At 35.3% G+C, this 22,818-nt stretch overlaps 1 protein-coding gene across 3 annotated transcripts in view; it reads right to left on the reverse strand.

Annotated features, from left to right (window-relative positions):
* ADGRG6 (adhesion G protein-coupled receptor G6) overlaps positions 1-22,818 on the reverse strand; it is a 314,344-nt gene that overhangs the window by 250,274 nt on the left and 41,252 nt on the right. For 2 of the 3 annotated variants that reach the window (XM_088522776.1, XM_088522775.1), the window contains exons 1-6: positions 21,011-21,665; positions 16,199-16,267; positions 12,074-12,157; positions 4,708-4,793; positions 2,408-2,460; positions 2,264-2,323 (exon numbers count right to left, since the gene is read on the reverse strand). In XM_088522776.1, the coding sequence (XP_088378902.1) occupies positions 2,264-2,323; positions 2,408-2,460; positions 4,708-4,793; positions 12,074-12,157; positions 16,199-16,267; positions 21,011-21,602 (944 nt within the window). In that variant the 5' untranslated portion in view covers positions 21,603-21,665. Of the gene's footprint in view, positions 1-2,263; positions 2,324-2,407; positions 2,461-4,707; positions 4,794-12,073; positions 12,158-16,198; positions 16,268-21,010; positions 21,666-22,818 lie in introns of those variants that run through there. The other variant, XM_088522777.1, reaches the window with a different exon arrangement.

Genomic DNA, 22,818 nt, shown 5'->3' on the forward strand with positions numbered 1-22,818 from the left:
GTAGAAACAAAGCAAAATGGATTGAAAAGGTTGGAAAACACTTTTCTTTAAAAAAAATGCCATATAAAATATTAATCCAAAAGGTAAGGAAAAAGCAGATCTGAATGATAAGAATTTTAATTAATATGAGGAGAAACATGTCAGACAGCAATTTAAGAAATTATGATAGTGTCTTAGAAATAGAACTCTGATCCAGTGCAAATTCAGAGAAGGCGAGAGATAAGGTTAAATGAGTAAGATTAATTATGATCACTTATGTAGAAGATAAAGTTAAGGCTGTGATGCTTGTGGGTTAGGTTTGAAGTTTTCTTGTGGGGTAAGATTCAGTTTTGGTGAACATGAAAGAAAGTACAATAAAAAAAAGTACTTTAAAGCTAAGGGAAATAGTGGAATGTCTAAAATCATGAGAGAAACTTTATTCTTGACTATTGCTAATGGAGATCTTTGGGAAAATATTCATATAAATAATTTATAGAAATACACTAGAACTCATGTCAAGACTGGTATTTCAGTTTCTCCTTAGACCTTTCTTGAAGGTCTATATGAAATAAAACTATATAAAAGAACATGAATTACATTGCCTTTAAAAAGTGCAAAGTAAATAGCAATGATCCATTATGGGAAGTAATTTAGTGCTAGCTTCACTGTATAGCAACTATGCCTTATCACAGAAAACATAGTAAACTTCATGGGCTAAAAGGAAATGAAATAATTAGAAAAAGAGAGAGGACAATATCAGAACTGCATATATGCTTACTCCTGAAAGAATGTATTTCTCAGTGAGGGACTGGCTCCTCAGGCAAATCTTTCAACTCTCCCAAGGCTCACTGCCATAAAACTGAGGTCATACCATTTAAGCAACATGTAATTAGCATGCAAACACTGCTGGAAAGAGACTATTCACATGGTGAAAGTTAAGGCTGTGCTCAAGTGCTTTGCTGCCACAGAGCTTAACGGTGTCAGAGAATTGACAGACTTTGTATATTTTAATGAGCTAGAATAATTTCTCTACCTTAATCTCCCTTTTTCTTACAGCTCATGAAGAAGAACAAAGTCAGCAGGAAGGATGACAGGAAGGTGAAATCAGCTGTGTAGTTTGAGGGAGAACAGCTGCTGGCAAGCGGGACAGCTAGTCTGGGAAAAATGCAGCAATAAGGATAGGAAAAGTTTTACGTTCCCTAGCAGGCTTGTGTTGCTACAAAGACCTAAGACATGGTCTGCCCTTAAAAAGGTTCTTCTGGCTTAACCATGTCATTTGGAAGTGTGAAAAAAAAAAAAGGGTACCCACATCACTAAACTGGCAAAATCCATACTGTAAAATTAGCTCAAGCAGCAAAAGAGTCCATTCAGGGGCTGCATTTAAGCTATAGCAGTTACACGTTTTTGTGAAAAAAGCTTTCTTTCTACTGCGGGGATGCAGGAAACAGATTGGACCTTCTACAAATCTTTGCATGCATAAGTAAACTCCCTAGAATCTAAACTGGAATCACTTTCAAAGGTAAACTGGGAATACTGGGCTCGCTGCACTTAAAAATCTCAACTATTTTCACAGCATTTATCAACAGTCAGCAGCTAAGTTCTTGCCTACAATGCTTTTGCCTACACTGCAAAGAAATGCATCCTATTCCCAGTTGTTCTCCCTCCTCCTCTCCTTAGTCTAGTTCTAAGATTCACTTACTCCCTACTTATCCCTCTGAAATCGGGCAGCTTCTTTCAAAGAAATCCCCTGAGGCCCAGCTTTTAGGGGATGTGACACATCTTTCTTTAGTTGCCTTTGAGGCTGTCCCAACTCTAATGCCTCTTAGCCCAGCAGAAGTCAGGAAATGAGGGCATATGGTAAATAGTTTAACTCACACTAGCTTGGCTTTCAATCCCAGCATGGTTCTTCTTCTTTTTTTTTTTTAATCTAATAAGATGTCAGTTAACTCAAAAGTCTCTGGTTCAAGAGAATAGGCAGAGTGACAGTGGATAGATAACAGGGTACCAGTGCCTGTGCTAAAGAAAGATACCACATCACAGACATATGACATATCCATTAATTTTGCAGCAGATGATCTGCTAAAGTTTAAAGACATTCAATAGGTTTAAAATAAAATGAACATAAAAACCCGTAGGAGGCTTCTGATCCCATCCAGAGCTCTACATTCCCCAGCAGTCATATACTTTAGACTGGCAAGATATGCCTCATAACAGGCAATAAAGCCATATCCACTTGTAATAGCAGGTATTACCTCTATCAATAAAAATTCTTTAAAGTCATTACCTTTTACTATCAATACTTCGTTTATCTCTTACTCCGTCTTTTATGGGGCCAGGTTGGATGCTATAAAGGTAAGAAGTAAATAATAAGTTGGGTGGGGTAATTTACAAAAGGAATGTAGCTTAAGCATCTTCCTCCTTCATTTACCTGATATTGACCACATACACAGTGTAATTCCAATCCTGGAAAGTATGGTTTAGCTGAAAAACAGGAAGACATTGATCATAAGGATGACAAAATGTTAACAGGGTATCTCTGACATCTAGGAGAGAGTTAATATTTGAATTTGCTTCCTCTTGAGAAATTCCCCTCCATTTTTTTTTTCAAAACAGAGAGAATTCTCTCCCATATGAAAGCAGTTACTATTTTATTAGATGTACAACAGCTGGTGAAGACTCTTTTTTTCACAGAGGGAAGGAAATCTTTATAAGGTAATGCCAGAGTGAAAGGGTGGTGAACAAGATCTGAACTTTTTCTTCTCTCCTTCTGCCCACAGTCTTAAATTCTTAGAAAAACTTGGATTAGAAAAGATTTAGTGACAAAAGTACAAGATCATTTTTTGCCCAAAAGTTTATGATCCTATGATGATCTCTATTTTAGACATGTATTTTATTCATCTCTGAGTAGGCACTGATGGCTTAATTTTCTTGGTTGGAGACCATGGGATTATTACCACTGATTATAGGGTTACAAGGGCAAGCTGTTAGTATCTGCAAAGATGATGTACATGTTTCGAAGTTGACTCTCACCATCTACAAAATTCAGGTAAAACGGGAAGTCAGAGATTAATTACTCATTTGGCTGAGTAGACTAGACAAGGTCAGCCAGTATGTCCACCTACACTTTACAATAAGGGATTCTCTCCAATGGAGGAAACCAGCAAGGGAGGGTGCTAACACTAGGAGAGAGAGCATGCCGAACACATGTAGCAGGTATTTTTAAAAGAGGCCTGAGATTTGAGATAGTGCCAATTCTGCTGAGACACTATGGCTTTTGATGTGCCAGTATATTCTGTACACTATTCCCTTGCCTCATTTATGATGTAAAACTTGATGCAAATCTGCTGATGCCAGCATTCCAGGTACTGCATATCTCTTTATGTCTTTGCCTTATAAAGGAGATCAGGGATAATAAAATATCTGCATGTCGCTGCAATTATCAGCCCAGCATACTGTCTTATCAAAAGCAAATGAAGGTAAAATGAAAAACTACAGGAAACTTACTATCAATTAAAAAGTCAGTGAAATAATAATCTCACAATCATGCATTCCTAGCATGGAATAGTGGATGGTCAAGATGACTAGAATTTAAATATCCTGGGTAAAATTCTAAAAAGGTTCATAAACTATTTGCTGTTCTGCCTGCTCTTCTGTTTTCATAAATGTAATGTGATGACTCCATATCTTTATGATAAATTCATGTTTATACTAGCTTTAAAGTAGAAAATTGCTTTAAAATAACAAATGATGACGATTTGGTGAAGCGTAAAGGGGTAGGGGCCAAAGACTTTGTTTTTTATGATCTTCACCTCCTGATGTTGCAAATAATATTTTGCAGTCCATCCCCTCTTGCATACTCAGCCAGTGCCATGTGATACCTTTCTAGACCCTTTGGCTCAAGCATCTAAGTATTTTGCCTTGGTATTGCTTGCTAACAGGACAACCTTAGCAAGTGTAGATGCCTGCACTTCTGGTTTGTAGACATTTTCCCTTCCTTGACTTCTGCAAGATGAAAGCCTCCAAGTTTATTAAAATAAGAACAAACAATAAATGCAATAACTTTATTATAATTTCATATAAGTAGTTGATATAAGGACTACTTACAGAATGTGTGAGTGCAAATATATGAACTGTATAATTAGACAAGAAAAACTTTTCAAGATAGAGTATTCAATAATTCTCCATCTAGGAGGTCCAGGAGGAAGCCTTATGTCTGCTAAAATGTTTTGAAAAAGTATAACTAACTTATGTCAAAGGACTCATAAAGTAAAAATTATTAGGCAATTGGAATTGGAAAGGTGTACTGCCTCACACAAATGAACACTGATTGCTTATTATCTCTGCTATCATATTATAAATTCAAAACCACTTTTGAATAGAAAATTCCACTCTGTATAATGACCAAGGAACTTAAGACATTTGCCTCTTTTAATGGGTGATTTTGATTTCTACACACTTTCCACTTCCTCAGCTACTATCAGTATTTTTAAGGAGTTGGCTGGTACAGCGGAGGCATTTCAAAATTTTATTCAGTATCTAAAAGCCCAAATTAGACTTGAATTAGGTACTATGAAAACACATAATACAAAGAAACACTGGGCTTCCTAGAACAGGAAACTAAAAGTTCATTTGGAATTTTCTCTCTTTGTTCTTTTTTCTTTGATTTTCAGACTGATAACATCAATGGCACATATTTCTATATGCATCCACACAGAAATCTTTACTTACCCATCTTGCAACTGCATCATGCACTTTTGATGCTGAGTTGGGTTTTAAACTATACACAATTATAGATATCCTGTAGAACAGTCCACCTGTCCATTAAAAACAACATTAAAATGTTAGAAAATTTGAGTAAACTTACCAATTTGATAATGTGAGAATTTAGTTTCATGACGAATACAAACACTAGACTGAACCCAAGAGACAGGGACATCTCAAACTCTTGTTATTATATGAGTTTGGAGTGCACAAGCGCTATAGGCTTAGCCCATTCTCCAAATTAGATAAGAATTCCCTCCCTCTCTATTTTTTTCACAGACACTTGAAATTCAACATGTAAACTCACAAATAGCACTTATAAATACTATTTTGCATATGCCTTTTATACAGTGTGTAAAAGCAAGGTCTTGAAAATATGAATTTAAAAAATAATTATAATTACTGAACTCCGCAATGAGATAAATTCTGCTCTCAGTCATATTGTTATTATTATCCAGAAAGGACTGCTGCAGATTCCTTGGAAGTTTCTCAAAACTAAAAACTCTTTGTGACAGCAAATATGGCTTATCAGTTCCAAGTCACAGGATACCTGAGGACAGAATCAGAAGGGAGTGGGGCTATCCAATTATTGTTTTGGCAAAACAATCTTTTTTTTTCTCAGTTCTGGTGATGGCCAGGGAGCAGAAAAACAGTATGTTTGTTTTACAAAACTGGCAGCTGAACAAACCATCTTTCAATCGCAGAATGTGTAACACTTGGCTTAGATGAATTTTATAGTCAATAAAATTGTTTTGAAATGGCACCAGGTAAATATAACCTCTTTTGAAGCTACACAGCATTTTTGACACTTACGAGATTTCACATGAAATAAGCAAAATCAAGTAACATCATAGCTGGATAGCTGGGTTTCATGTTAAAAATGTCTCTTTTCGTAAGTTTTCATAAGGCTTTTTTTTTTTTTTTAATTAAGCTACTACAAAATTCTACCTGCCCTTGTGGGATAACATGTCCCTGGATGTAAGGGAGGTTTAAAGCTTCTGTATCAGTTTAGTTCAAAGTATGTCCATGTATGGCATTGTTTGGGGCTGTGTATCTTGATCCACAAATGAGGCTGAGGATCTTGATCACAGATACCTGTATTTATATAATCTTTTGTAAATACTGCAGAGGCACTTCTTGGGACAGAGCACCAAGAACCAAGGTACCATGTTTTTGGGACATGAAGAAAATTACATGGAAAACTCTTTCTGTCCCCTGATTAGAATGGAAGTACTCTATCTTTCCAAGTGTAAATCAAAAAGACCTTTCATTGTAGCTTTATACAGGTGAACTAATTTCATCATTTTACAACTTCATAGATGCTAGTGAAGATCAATTTACAAGATCTGAAAAATAAAATAATCTAACAAAAATTTGGAATCTTAGTATTATCCCCTTTAATTGTGCATATTTGTTATTATCCTACTTATGAGCTGGTTTGAGTACCATTCTTTCTTTCTAGAAATTTGATCATATTCTTATTGAGATTAGTATGAAAACTCATTTGAGATAAAAATAGAGAAGATCATTTTCTTGCAGGAAGATGGTTTATCAGTTACCTTTTTTGTTACACATAATTGTTTTATTTTTAGTTAATTGCCTTTTTTTCCTCCCTTAAATTAGTAAACACACAAATTTGGTGTGTGGTTTAGTCTGAAAAAGTCATATCATTTGTTATTATTGTTTTGATACTTTCAAATAAAAAGTGAAAAAAAAAGTCTGGACTTTAAGAAGAGAAAACTGGGCTTTGGTCAAGCTGAAAACTTTTGCCATAAGACTTGGATCTCATATATATGCATATTTCTCTGTATATACATATATTAGATTTGACTTTATGGGTTTAATGTGCATCTTATGTACTATATAGATACACATATACAGAAAGTGTGCATAATATATATTCTCATGCATCCATGTGTAATCATATATATAATTATATAGTCTCATTTATATAATTATGTATATGGACAAAATTACCTTAATATAGGAATATGCAAAGTATTTTTTAAAACCAAACTTAATATCTAAAAACTAGAATCAACAGCTTCAAGATCTCCACCAGATGGTGGCCTGAAGCATGTTTTAAGAAGGCCAACAAGGAACAAGAACAAAGAACTAATCTACAGTTTTAAACACTCTCAGGAGACTGCAGTGGCAGATAGTAAAAACTAAATAAGATTTTTCGCTCTTCAAATTGAACAGTGGAAATCCCACCTTAAAATGCTGAATGAAAAAAAATATTTATATGGGCAGAAATTTGATGAAAAGTAGCCAAAGATACTTTGTAAAAAGAAGAAAAAAGAATTTGGAAAAGCAATTCTCTCCTCACCCACTCTTAACTGCAAAGATATAACCAATATCAATGAAATACCTGAATCTTTTTTAATTCTCTTAGTCAATTTTTTCAAAGGTCTTTTTATAAGGTTCCCATTGGGCCTTTGCTTTTTTAAATTAAATCTTCAAAAATAAATGAATACTGTAAATGAAAAACACCCCCTAAAATTTAAAATAATAAAATGATATAAAATTATGTAAAATACATAGTGACCCAATATATCATCCTCACAGTCTCATGAGAGCTGTCTCAGTTAGAGAAGAACACAAAAATTAGAAATCTCATGTTAATTACATTTGGTATCACTAAGATGTTACAAGTTCCCTTCTACTGTAAATAAATTACTATTCTAAAATCTTTTTATATGCTAAATGGAACTACATCTAAGAAATGCAGCTACTTCTATGTTCTGTCTACTAGCTGAATATCTAATAGAGAAGATATCTAACTTGGTGGTTTGACATACTGTAGTTGACCTCAGGTTGACACAGGCAGCCCAAGTCAGTGAAGGAGTAACATAAGCAAGATAAAAGAACTGTGGGAGAGCTATTAAGCTGATTCGGTGGTGGATAAGGGGTGGTATTTTGACTTGTCCCAGATGATAAGTTGGCCAGGGAAGTAACATGTGCTGAAATTGATGACTGATCAGAATGACTGTGCATCACAGGAGAAACTGCTATTTGGGACTGCATGAGAGAGTGATGGACTGCTGCATCATTTGTCAGTAGAGTGTTGTTTGAGATGGTCTCTTTGTTCAGAATCATAACTCCATTGTATGAAGATGACAAAAATATTGTATCATCCACTTTTGCAGTTTTTGATGATTCCAAAATAGAAGAGAGAGATGCAAAATTTCCATAATCACTTTCTTCAGAAGATACAGACATTGTCTGTATTTGTAAATCCAAGGAATGAGTACTAACAAGATTCACATAAGACCCCTTTTCATTATGCTTGCTAAAGTATCCATCCACCTCCCAATTTGAATCCTCCCAATTTGAATTCCCTTTTGAAAGATCTGATTTGTTGGCTGATGTTAGAAGAGCAGAATTGCTTATTTCATCATCACCAATGGTCATTTCTTGTCCTACTACCTGTGCAGAGTATCTCAGAATGTCATCAAGATTTTCAATGGCATCCTGTCTTAAAACAGTTGGATGACTTCTTAGTGTTCCTGTTGTTGGTAAATTTAAATCTGCTACATTCCAGAGAGAGATCAGACTCAGAGAAACTGAATCAAGATGATTCTGAAGATTTTGTGGAAGTGGAGGTGTTGAGTAACTGTTAGGAGGTACATTGACTCTGAGTTTTGAGTCTGAATGAAGAGTGTGTCTCATTTCCAAAGACAATGTCATTGTAAGGAAGTCAGAAGTCACCGGGCTGTTGTATTTTATAAAAGCACCTGCAGCTATTTGAGCTTTACTTTTTGCATTATCAGTAGTATTTGTTATAGCATTATTCTCTGGAACACTTTGAGACTCCAGTGATTCATGTGTTTTTATACTGTTTACCAAAATCTTAACTGATGTATTGATCAAGCAAGCAGTTTGGCTCTCTCTTGAACATGGAGGCTCTGTTCCTGGATGTGATGAAAGGACTGAATCAAGCTCCTGCCTATTATTTAAGAAGGTTATGTGGGTTAGGTCACTTAATATATCAGCTCCCATTTCCATGTGTAAACTACTGAAGGTCATTAATTTTTCTGTGGAATTTGCAAGTGCCATTTCAAAGTGGCTTATCTGCACCTGTACTGAATGTTGACTCAAAGGTCCTTCCAGGGAAGGCAAAGGAAATTCTAAATAAAACTCACCATGGGAGGATATGGTTTGGCTAGAAGAAATATTCACTGTTGACTGCAACTGTGATATTGCCTTGTCACTACTTTCTGAAATCTTCAATGAAAGGCCTGAAACAAATAAACTAAGTTGTGTAGTTGGTGTATGGCTAGAGAAGTTCATTTCTTCAGCTCTCTGACCTAATATACTAATCGTGGGAGCTGACTCGGACATATTGTCAAATTTAGTAGGTGAACTAATGGATGGCAGCCGCTCTGTTGGGGAATAAAGCAGTTTATTAAATGAGAGCCACCAATTTTCTGATTGCACCCCAGAAAACACTTCAGACACTTCTTTCAAATGATATGAATCAGTCCAGAAACTTGATGTTAAAGAAGGGGAAATATCTATATAATTTGTTGGAAAACTCAAGTAATTTTGTTCCCAAGAGTTGCTAACTCCGTTAATGTTCTCTGGTTCTAATGTAGAAAAAGTTGACTCTTCATTTTGACTATCAGAATGTAATGCATCAAAATTGTTGCCCAGATGTCCATTTCCCAATGTCTCACTTGGTTTCTTCTGAACATGTCCTAAAGGTTTTAAATAATGGGGCCAATGATTGCCATTTGATACAGTCATGCTGTCACTTTTCAGGTATATGTCATTCAATAACTGTTGATAAATAGGCAGTGTAGTTATAACATGCTCATATTTTGAGCTTGTCCAGCTTGTCCCTACCAGAAGTGCTGAAAGTTTTGGTAGTTTTCTACTGTATCCTAGGACTATATAGTTATCTGTTAGCTGGATGTCAGGCATAATTTGTGTATATGATTTTTTTATATTTTGGAAAAAAACTGTTGAGTTTGCATATGCAGTCTTCACAGAGTTTAAATTTGTAATGCCTTCTGAATGATGCTCCATATCATACATAGCTTTTGTAAACAGAAAATCCCTGTTTGCTGTTAAGAAAGAGAAAGATTTTCTATTAAACCTGCCTTCTTCTACTTCCATGTAAACACTCTGAGATGCAGATTCTAGAAATTCTAGTCTACTTTTCTGAAATGATGATTCATCTTCTGTAGGTGACCATAACCTAGAAAGAGAATGATGGCTTTCTTCTTGAATGTCAGAGGTGGTATGATGGTGAAATATAGTCTCACTCCACCAATTCACAGGTTCAAAGATATTGGTTATATTCATGAAACTGGATGTTCCACTGTTGGAGGAAAAATGTCCCAGAGTTTCTTTTCTGTATTTGTCAGTGGTGCTTCTGCTAATGGAAAAATGGAATGCTGACTCAGACCCAGAATAATCTAATCCATCTGCTGAAGTCCATGCTAGCTCTGCAACCACACTTCTGTTTTGAAGAAGAGGAACTTCTGCATTCTCAGGATGATCTGTAATACCTTCTTTTACATCATATATATCATGAAATGAATTTCTAGAGTCATTTGGAGAATTTCGTAACTGATTCATCGCAGTATTATCTTGATCCATGTTTTCTGTAGAATCTTCCAAGGTATCCTTACCAGTCTCCTCAGAAGCAGCTGATGTGGACTCAGACAGAAGAAACACACTGTACATGTTTTTTCTCTCTGGGTTTTGGTTCTCATTTGCTGAGTTTTTATTGTAATGAAGAGGTCTTTTTTTCACTGGCCAAATAATGGGGGTTGAGATAATTCCTATGGTTTTGACTCCTTCTATCTTAGACTCATGCTGCCCTTGTGGTCGTGAGTGGGAGAATTCTGATGAATTTCTCTTCTTCCTGAAGATAACTCTATCAGGAAGTCTGAATTCCTGCAGGTCTGTGTGGTGTAAGCCATACAGTTAATGGATTAAAGAAAATATATTCAACTTAACTCTGTTCTTGGATGTCTACTCTTTGTCCAATAATCAACCTACTGTCTGTGGAAGTTCATGCCAGCTGACTCAGGGGAAGTTTCATTTACTTATATTGTAAATGAATTTGGCCTACTTTGCTTATTCTTTCTGCTTTCTGTCGAGGGTTCCAAAGCCAAAGAAAGAATTTGGATGTCCAGATTTTATTCACGCTAAGATTAATAGGGCATTCAGTTCCTTCTCTGGCTAGGAAAATAAGACCTGGGTCTACTGAACTGTTCACAAGTGAATACATAGTAAGCAACTCCAGAAACAGAAACACCTCCCCAGTTTGGGATGAAATAATCAGGATTTTCTTCTTACTTGTATAGTTCAGTAAATCCAAATAAAATGAATTCAGATGAATTCTTTCACATTCACTATTGTATTGACTGCCAATATACAAGAAATGATTTGCCAGGAGAAAAAGCATTCCAAGAATTTTAAAATCTACAGTTAAAATCTACAATTGATGTGTTAAAAAAAATCCAATTGCCAATTGGATTTTGTGGAGCTCACTGCTAATAAGATCTTTCCTAAAAAGGTTCTTGTGAAAATGTCACAAGTCTAATTGTTTCCATATTACTGTTAATCCTTAACAACTATCTTTAACAAAATAATAAATATTTAGTACTTCCTCACAAAATGATGCTTAGTCTCTGAGAGACAGTGATATCATAGAATTTGAGAAAATCTGAAAAGAAATCCTTTTTTTGTTTGGTGCTAATAATAGTCTCATTTACTAGCTTATTTTTTCCCCTAAACTTGGTAGATGAAAAGTAAATGATATCTGATACTGTCAACATTTTCCCTAGTAAAGTCTGATCCAGCTCTTCTTGAAGTCAGTGGAAAGATTCCTATTGACTCAGTGGAAGTGCTTTTGCTCCATAAGAATGATTCCACTTGGCTTCTGGAAGTTGCCAGTAGGGAACAGACAATCCCTGAGTACTACTGCCCTGGCTGTACACTTGATAGCTACATGATGCCTAATAATCTTCAGTGATAAAACATTTCAAAAACCATGATACTCCTCAATCTCCTTTTAAAAAATACTTATCCTTTCCTTTGTTCTTTGCATGGACAAAAGGAATTGGTGACACAAAGTGAATGCCTTTCAGACAAGAACTAGGTAAACATAATACAAATAACCACTGAGTTCTATTCTGTTCTCATTTATATTACTGTCAAGTCTAGTGAAGTTACTTCTGATTGTTTTTTTCAGTGTAAATGAGATCAGAACTGAGGCATGACTCTTGATATTATGATACTACGAAAAATACACTTTAAATACAATGCATTTGCTCTAGACACAGTACAAGGAAAAATGTAACACAGGATTTCTTACCATTGTTTGGCTTATCGGTTCTATTAGTATCGGGCATGTTAGTGGTGACAATGGGTGGTGTAGGAGTAGTAGCATTTACAGTAGCTGGTAACAAAGATGAGAAAGAGGTGAACTTGAATGAAATATGAATGTTAATGAGGTAAGACAAAATGGGAACAACGCATGACAGTGTAAAATGAAATCATCTACATATAATGCCATACATGTTAAAAAAAGACACACACTTTTCTTTTTTTTTTTTTTTTCTGTACAATGTGATGAATGGATATGAATTGAGGTCTCAGTCCTGCTACTTTACTGTCATTGACTTCACTGGGAGTGTTGCCATTAAGGCTTGCAAAATCAATTCCTGTACTGCTTTCATAAATTCTAAATCCTCTTGTGTGAGTGTCAGATCCAAACAGCTGTGCAAAGACCAGAAAATAGATCTCATAAATTCTAAGATGCATGCACTTAGAATATTTGTTTCTGAAAAGAATAGTTGACCCTACTTAGGAAGTGAAGACCAAAAAATAATATGAAACTAAAACATCCATGTAAGGATCTAATTAACTCCACATAATGATGAGAATTACAATCAGACTTGAAAACTGGAATGGATGTATTTTGAAAGTTTCATGTAGGATTTTAGATGTTCTGTTCCCATTGATGCTGACAGGACTCATCCCACATAACACTGGAAAATGTTTCCCAGGACTGGCTACAGTGCTTTTTGCATACAGTGTGAGAAACAAAATTGCGAATTCCCCTCCCAGCAGAATGGGAAGGTACATACTCCAGAGGAAGAAAACAATTCACAGATTATCCTACTAAATTTTAAAATAATAAATTGGAAAATACTTTAATTTTAATACTTTAATTTCATCCAGTTACTCACAAGCAATGCAAATCCACTAGCTGAAATAGCTCTTTTTCTTTTCCTGAAAACTCTTTTACGGTTTTGAGATTGGTGCAGCATAATTTTACAATGTTAAAAGTCCTTTGCAGAGTTTGGCCAAGAACGAAACCAGAAATGGTAAAAAATTGTATTTTAAGCAAGAAATTGTATTTTTGCTTTTTTATGAGGTCGTTTTGCTTTCTTTTTTGCTTTTTGGGGCAGGGAGGAAGGGGCATAATTCTATTTATCTTTGTTAATTGCTTTCTATTTGTTTTATATAGCAAAATGCAGAATGACTTATTTTTGAATATTTAACATTATACTTCAATAGCCTGTGTGTTTTTAGACATTAGCTTAATTATAACAAAAGAGGTCTATATTAGCCAACTTGGCAAAAGGAACAGAATTGGGAAAGACTATGGGAATTAAGCCAATGGAGATCTACATTCTGTAATCCATTTCAAAAACACGTTAGTCCTTTATCCCTAAAAATTTTGCCTTGCAAAGCAATTTGTTTTTCCTATCCTATTTTAAGTTTTTATAATAGAAAACTGCCCAAGGGAGTGTTCAATAACAATTATAATAAAATGATAACATTTATATGGATGATATATGGAGCAGGCAATGTTAATAAAGTCCAGGGGACCCCACTAGTGTACTGAATTCTCTCTCTTGTAACTCATGGAGATCAGATGAAGAATCCTGTAAATCAAAAGTTGTGAGCTAAGTTACAGTTTCTTTTTTGGAAGTGAGTAAGTATTTGCAATGAAAGTAGTATGAAAATGTGAAAGAAATTAAAAGAATATTGACAGTCAAGACAGCTAGAAACAACATCTGACAATGTTCTTCAGTATCGTTGTCAGTTTGCTTATGGGAAAGCCTGAACATTTTAGTTGAGGTTAACATTTGAATTGAGGTTAATATTTTGACAAATATTGTTTTGGTCAGATGTTTAAGTAATGTCTTTCTTAGCAGAATGGTTGGGAGAAGGAAAACACTGAGCAAAATGACAGTACAAAACTCCATGCAAGTTCCTATGTTCCTATCCATGCTTTAAGGCACCGATAGCTTAGCCTAATTCGGTTTGTAGCACTCTAGCCTCTGAGTCTGAAAGTTTTAAAGTCAGCTCTCAAATTAGGAAGTGGGTTCATTTTCAGATTTCAGTAAGGGAAAATATCAAGGGGAAGAGAGGAAAGAGGTGGAGGCTACAGTAAACAGAGGTTCTCACCAGGAAAGTGAACATGACCCTCTATAATAGAAAAAAGCTCTTTCTCCATGTAAGTTAGGACTGTATGCTTTGAGAAACAAGTTTTAAGCCTACTTACTGATTTTATCTTCCAATGAACACTGTTAAGGGAGGTATCTTTCAACAAAAGAAAACATTAACTAATATTCAGATCCTAAACAATAACATACTCGTGATAAAGAAAACAGAAGGCTTTCATCATGTTGTAGCTGACAAATAATCTGGCAGCCAGACCTCTTTTACTGGTAGCTATTGCACAATGCAGAAACACAAACAAATACAGAATACAAACTAACTTTTCAGATTAAAGTAAGTCTACAGTGCTGACAGAAATATACAGACAGAAATCTTTTTGTGATTTTCATTATTACAACGATGATGATGATGATGATGACTGATCTGCCACTTTCAAAGGAACAAACACACAGAATAACAGTTACAGTTTGCCAATCACTTTGCAGAGAAGGTAGGTATGTCAGGAAACAGTAGTATTACCCCAATACTACAATTTATTGGAGATGTGATGGTCTAAGGATTTAAAAAGACCAGTTGGAAAGATAACATTTTTTAATTGAAGTAATACCTTCTACTAGGCAGGTTAATAAAGCTAGAAAAAAAAAGATCATGCTTTTAGGAAAATGGACCCATTTGTCTGCAAGTGTACCCATTTTTGCAGTCGATATAATGAAAGATATTTTCTCTCCTTCCACACCATGCCATTGTGATAGAAGAAATCTTTCAGAGTTCTTCCAAGAATATAGACAGGCATCTTTAGATGTGGTTGCATTATCTAGAAAAGTCTAGAAAAGACTAATACTGAATGATAGTCATTGTCATATCTACCTATGGTGTTTCAGTAACAGTATTTGGATTGTATTATGCTTGTTGAGTCTGATACCTGAAATCTGCTGTTCGACATCAAATTATGATAACTAGCATTGTATTTTCCCTATATGCATCAATAAAATATGCTTCAAGATCCTGAGCAAATTTACCTCAGGAACATGTGGGAGAAATATACTGAAGCTAATTTGAGATCATTTACTGACTTCCAAATAAGAGTGTGTTTTGCTTTGTATTTTTAAGCTTTGTATTTTTAAGCTAAATAAATGTTGATTTATAAAGTGTTCTAAGACTTCTTTTCTCCCCATTTCTTATTTTAATCTCTCCAGTCTCTGTCTTCTATCATTCGGCTTAAAAAGGGAGCTTGACAATATTTTGGTACAGCTGCTACTGTGATTGAAGGTGAGCATAGCATATCATCTCATGAGTAAGTTCTGTGCCCATTAATGCTCTGTGCAAACAGCAGATGTTCATGCAGGACATTTTTGTAGAATTTAAGTGTCTAAGCAGAGCTGAAGATACTAACTAGCCTTGATTTGCATGGCTTGGAAATCTTTACGATTGACCTATTACTTGCATCATCTGGGATGATATTTCAAGACCTAATGAGGTGTCCCATGTGGTGTTCTTATATTAAATGTTAATATTAATATGAAATATTTAACATTAAATAAGTACCACTAAGTGCTGCAACTAGTGTTTTATTAACTAATAGTCACTAAATTTTGCATTTGGATCATAACTTTTTACCTGATAATCTCAATGTACTAAGACTGACAGCAATCAGTTGGAAAAAATCTGGATAACAATTAGTTCCTTTATTTACATCTATTCCTTTTCTATTTGCAGATCTACCCACTTCCTATCCTGATTAATAATTTACTCTTAAAACTTGCAGAAGGAAAAGAGGTGAGAAAGCAATAAAACCAGCAGATTAATTCAGCTTTGCTATATTGGAAACTCTTCAGAAAATATACTATCAAGGGAATGATCACATTCTTTCCACATTAACAGGACACCCACACATCTGATGAGGCTAAGGAATTCCTCTCCTAGTTACTTTTTATTACAGGTCCTTCAGAAAGAAAAGAAGTGAATGGAATCAAAACAAAACAGAAGAAAAGAAAGATTTAACAAAGATGAAACTGAAACTTCTTACCTTGGCAAAGGTTTCCCAGGTTTGCACAACTTGTTGGTTCAATTGTAGAAGAGGGAATTAGGTATGAGCCTTAAAAATAAGAAATTCAAATAATTAGAGCGGTCTGGCTACTGAACATAACACCGTCATGTCTTAAAATACATTATATTTGGCAGTGACATGGTCCTTCTGATTTCTGTCTTGCAAAACTGATGCTTATAAGAATTGCTCATAAGTATTCTCATTTTCTGATTATGCCAAGCAATAAGAAGAATGAAAATCTCACTGACTTGTAAGTTACATTTATTTACATACTCTTCACCATTTTTTTGACTCTCCACAGCTTTAGCTAAACAGAAAACATCTATGTGAGCATCATTTGTGTATACCCCTTGAAATGGCTATAAATGGCAGGATCAATAGGGCCGTAGAATTTATGCTACATTCAGCTACGGCTCCTCGAGGAAATAATTATACTCTGCTGTTATAGGCTGCCCAATGCACAGTTCTGAGAAACTTGCATTGTGAAAGACGCTAAGTAGATAAATAGTGATTAAATTTGTTCCTGTGCCCAAGGCGTGGGCATGATTAATATTCTGGCATGCATGATTAATTAACAGATAATGTTGTAAGTCTGCATCTTTATTGCATTATTCATAACTAGATGCACACACTTGGGCAATTTAGAAACAAATCAGTAGATATAAGGATGGTTAACACAAAAAGAACTCATGAAACAGCATTAATTACGCTTTGTACATCTCAGTGGTTCAGCTGCACATACAGCTGCTTTTGCACATTATGTTGAAAATAATGGGGCCATACAGCATGGCATAATCTGAGTCTACTGGGATAGATGCCCTTTTGGCTCTAGTTTAACCACTTCAAAACCATATTGGTTCAATGAGGTTCTCTCATGAAACATCATATCTTTCTATAAAATTAAAGAGCCATCGCTCATCAGCTTGTCCGGATAGCACTGAGCATACTTCCTGCGATGCAAGAGCAAATGAAGCCTGGGGCCTACACTCAGCAGTCATATATCCATGGTGTCCTATAGCCATAATATTATGGATATTATTACATGCATTGCTGACTAAATGTAAGGCAGAATTCAAAATATATAATCCTCTACTGATATTAAAGGGCAAGAGGGTCTGAGTTATAGGAAATTTATATGAGGCACTTCCATGGCACACTTATTTGCTTATATAAAAGTAAATTTATATACTTTTATAAGTATATAAAGGAACTTATATACTTATATAAGGAAGTTTCTTCCAAGTTTCTACCTCAGGGGTGACTTTTTTTTCCAAAAATGTATTTGCTAATATTAAACAGTCGGTACCAAAAGCTGTTGTAAATTAATGCTCCTTTTGCTTTTTTATCAGTGAAAGATCATCTGAAAGTTCACTTGGAAAATCTCTAGACCATCATATTTTCTTCAGTAAGCATTAAAAACAATTGTGATTTTAATTGACTAAACTAAAAGAAACAGTTTTGACATAATGTTCCTATTTACATTTACTTTTAGGTCAGAAGATTGTACCCTTTAAAGAGGAATATTTTCAGACAATGTATTAAATAATATGTTTTTTTAAGTTTTAATCGGATTGAATTCCAGCCAGACCAAGCTTTCCTTCAATGCGCACTAAAGAAAACATAATGATCAGATGATACTTCTATCAATATTAGATAAGTATCTATCTCAAATCTGTTCATGTACTTGGCAAAAGCTACCTTATGAAGCCAAGTGATGTGAACAGCAGATAAGTATCTGCTGTATTATGGATACTGTGTGTGATATGTATCACTTTAAGATATCTAATACTCAGATATCCAAATCTGCACCTGTCACACTAGACGTTCTTTATAGTCAGTGAAGAGAAAAAGGCACTCACACAGCATAAACCACCTGACTTCACTGAGACATCTTTTCCAATGTAAGATTAACTGACCTTTGGAAAAGCCTTTTTCACTCCACTAATCATAAAGATCACCGGGGGTAAATAGCTCCACATTAAACACCTGTCCTTCAGCTGCCTAAGGACAGACAGATCCCATCCCAAGTTAAATTCGATGGTGAAACTAAGGACTTTGCCAGCCACTGGGAAGCAAGGACTTGAATGAAGTGCACATGAAGTAAATGCTGTGATTAGAGTCATAACCACATATATATGCAAGTCAGCCTTAACCTGAGAGGTCATATCCTGCTACATATGTAACCACAGCAGGCTCCAAATCCATTCAAAAAGCTGATTAAATACCAATCAGTTTGCACTGAGTGCTGTACTGATGGGGTAACACTGCCATCACTACCCAGGTTGTTCCTTTTAAAGTTACTTTGGGTATGCCTACCCAGCCTGTGAATGCTGCAGTGTATATACACCTTTAAATACAAGTAGTACTAAGGTACAGCAATAAAAACAAAATTCCATCAAGTCTTCCAGAAACACCCCACCATGGCTGCACAGCTGTAAAAACATGAGTCTAAGGAATAAACGAGGAAAAGGCAAAATCATGAAAAGATTATCTGGAACAATTTGCCAGTATTTTAATGCTCAGTAAGTCTACTTGTAAAGGATTTGTCTGAAAAATCAGGAAAATAATAGTCCTTGAAAAATGCAAGCGTCGTTCAAACACAAGTATATTGAGTTCACTACTAAATGCTTCTTTTTTTTCTTTTAAGTTACATACAGTTCCTAAGAAAAGCGTTATAGGAACAGAGCGAATAGCTCTTTTCTAAATAAATCCTTCTTTGCAGCTAAATGAAACCCAATGAGTGAATGTAATCTCACCACTGTCAGTGGTTTATTCTTGGCTGATACTCTGACTGACTCTGACTAAAGGTTGGTTACAACGAAGACTTTTATTTAGGATGATGAAGGGAAGAAAAATCTAACAATTTAATCTGTTGTATTGGTAAAAGTTTCTGAAGTGGTATTGCACCCAGTATTTTCTAGGAAAAGCCTTTTGGCATCACAAAAGAAAACAAAGCTGTGTTGTAGTTTAACTAGTAAGGATATTTCTATGAACATAGCTGCAGTATGACTTTTGCTTCACAGGACTATATAATACTTAATATAAAAGAAGGATAAGATACTTCCTTCAAAATCAGATGAGAAGACCATATTTACAGATGTCTTGCTTGACTGTTTAGTAAAACTGTTCTGGCAGTCTTGATGGTTTACAGTGTAAAAGAAGTAAGATTTTCTGGGAAATTAAGTACTTTCTGCTGGGTCAGTTCATATGGATGGAAAAGCAACTTTTGTATTCAGAATGCCCTTATCAGTCATGATTAATATTTACATTAGCCTTTTTTTTTTGTCCTAGTGGGTGGGTTAAGGCATCCAGTTGCTCATGCTTAATACACATATTGCTTAAATCTTTTTATGAGAGGCATGCTGAGAGCTGTTCCAGTCAGTCCAACTGTGGATGAAAATCTTATTCTTTGTGTTTAAACTAAACTAAAAACTAAAAAAAATATTCTTAGTCACCTTATTCCCTCATAAGTCATTGAACATAGCAACTAGCAGGCCTTAATCACATTACCTTCTCATTTAAGCTAAGAATTCCCAGAACTCTGACTGATGATCTGTGAGGAAAGGTTTACATTTAAACCACAGTTTAGGAAAATAAGAAGGTGTTAAGGGAGCGGGAAGGCAAAATGGGAGAGGACATCACTAGATACTGACAGATCCCATATGCTTCAGATAGAGAAACAGGATTTGTAACTGCTCACTGTTTTTGTTATGTTTTGTTTTAACAAATGTATGTTTGAGAGGGGCTCAAACTTTGGGAACGTGGAATTCTGCAACAATAGATTTTCACTGACATCATATGTGCCTGGAATAGGCTACTGCTAGCCATGAATCAGGCTTTCTACTATTCATTTTAAAATTACCCAAATATCTCTAGAATTTTATCTAAGCAAAACTATTTTTTTAAATAAAGGGCTGGTCCATTCTGCAATTTTTTTTGATTTAGATTAGAAAAGAAAATAATAATTTTATAGAAAAAAATCCATGAGAAAAATTTAATATACATATATAAAATATATATAAAACATATATACATATACAAAAATAATTCCAGGGCACTTCTGAGAATCAACAAGTGTCTGAATAATGGAATGAGAATAGGTTGGACTACATATTAGAATTTATCTTCTGGAGTTATCTACAGGAAGAAAGACCTCCAATGATTAACAATTTCAAGAAGGGCTGAAAATGTGTCAATGGGAAGATAAAATACATTTTGGTCTAAAACTCTACATCTAAAACTCCTATCTGCTTCCTCTAATTAAATCTTTCCACATTTTGGTCTAAAACTCTACATCTAAAACTCCTATCTGCTTCCTCTAATTAAATCTTTCCTCATACTTTTCTATCAGGTACACATTTTTGTAACTGCTTTTCCTAGCTCTTTGCGTATACTGCACAATGTTCAGAGGTGACTCTTAAGGGCCAAAGGGCAGGTACAAAAACATTCGCTCAATGATTAGTTCAAGTAAAAATTTCTCTTGAGACCACTGTAGAGTAACTTGAGGTTAGCAGGAACTTTCCTGTGACCCTCATTTCATATGGGCAGAACTGTTTAGCAGTAAATTTTATCTTAAATTACTTCAGCCAACAACCCAATAAACTTGAGGGATTTGTTTTTCCTTCAGGTAATTTCCTTCAACATTATCCCCTTTCAAAGCCTCTGTGTATGGTGACAGTTGAGCAAAAGCCTAAGAAACGCACCTTTTATTCGCTGATATATCATATTTTCAGCACAATGCAGAAGTGTAGGGTGAAAATAAGCAGAAAAAAATTGGCAAGACATACTCACCACAACTCAAATTGTTCTCGGCTTTCAGTGCTGAAGTTGGAATACTCCAGAATTCATTTTCCCAGTCGACAATGTTTCCTTTCACATCACAGCTGAGGTTGGCCAGTGCTTGCGCATTCATGGTGAAATTCCAAAGGCGGAAGTTGTAAATGTCCCCATTTAGAGAGCTTATTTCATTGCTGTTAGAACCCAGCACCAGTCTCCCATTTCCAGGAATAACTTTGCCAAAGATACCTGGACAGTATATTGTATGATAGACTTTTTTGGCATAGACACCTATACTGCCAGAGAAGCTATCCCCTACAAGGCAGAGCTGTTCAAATGTTCCTGTGAAAAACTCCGCATTCTGGGGCAGTGCATTCTCAAGTGTGCATTCAATGCCTGACATGGACAGAAAATGGCCTTTTGTGGTCTTCCCAAAGCTGAAGGATTCTGCTGACAAGGCATTACTGTAGGAGAAAACCTTCCAGTCATCATTATCATCACTGCTGCCTTTGGTTGCTTCAAAGCAGAGTGTGAACTGGCTAAGCTCCGGGATTGAGACAGTATCTGCCACAAACACAGTGTCAACATCGGGAACCTGGGAAATCATGACTTTCTGATTCCTCAGAGACACGGCAACTAGAATGAAGAATAGACAAAAATCTTTTTTAAAAAAAAATCAGAGAGATAAAGGCAAATTGTCAAAAGTTTAACAACAAGGACTCAATATCTTTAAATCTAACATTCATTAGGGGGCTTTTATCACTGTAATAAACCGATAGTAGACACTGAGAGGAACTTACCTTGGGAATGCATCCAACTTTTTTATGAATAGCATGGAGAATGCTGTGCTATACATAACTAACAATTCCTGAACATGCATTTAGAGCAATGTTAGGAAATATTACCAAATTAGGAAGCAAATTCCAAAGCTCACTTTATTCAATACAGCATTTATAAACTTACTATTTACTCATCAGTTAAAGGTGCATTAGGCACTGCAGTAAACCAACTATTTGAAAAATATAATTTGACTTGCTTTTATGATCTATTATTTTACTTACTTGCCTGCATGACTGCATTACACTGATGAAGTTCCTGCCTTACATCTTTTAAATATGCAGTAGAAGAAAGTCTCAATTACATTCCTTGGCAAACTGAAGCCTTTTGTTCCTGAATTCAGCTAATGGGATTCTGCAAAGCATTAGGCATCTTTTCATTTCATCCCCAGAAGCCTTCTGTTGAATACTGCAATCGTGTGTTCTCAAGCACTTATAACCAAGCTGTTCACAATTGCAAGTTCTGGATTTTTGCACAAGTATCTAGAAATGAGTAGTCTTTTTGCAAATATACATTGCTGTAGAAGTATTTGTGCACTGGCAGAATTATTCCATTTCTAATTATTTGCTATTCTAAATTTTATTGGCAAAACTGACAGTTAGCAAATGTAGAAAGCAGTATCACATGACTTTCTCCATAGTTCTTTCTCCATATTAATGGTATCAAGAGGTAAAGTGACACAAAATCCTGCCTAAAATGACAAAGTCTCTGCAGACTTTGGCTTTACTTCTGGCTCCATGATTCTGTGACAGACTTCACCTCCAAGAAACGTCTGCTTCCTCTCTCATATTCTTTGAAGTGAGTACATTGGAACAGAAACTTATTTTTTTCCCTAAACCTGAAGAATAACTGCCACAGTAAATTCCTGGTCTCCATTGTGATATTTAAGTGATCCCACAGCACATCATATAAGATTTGTTATACCTGCTCTCTTCTCCGAATGAACACCCTCTCCCAAATATGAAAGGGTGAGATACAGGAGAGAA

Source organism: Tinamus guttatus, unplaced genomic scaffold (genome assembly GCF_059628265.1).
Source record: "Tinamus guttatus ecotype Peru unplaced genomic scaffold, ASM5962826v1 Tinamus_guttatus_pri_ptg000164l, whole genome shotgun sequence".
Taxonomy (NCBI): Eukaryota; Metazoa; Chordata; class Aves; order Tinamiformes; family Tinamidae; genus Tinamus; species Tinamus guttatus.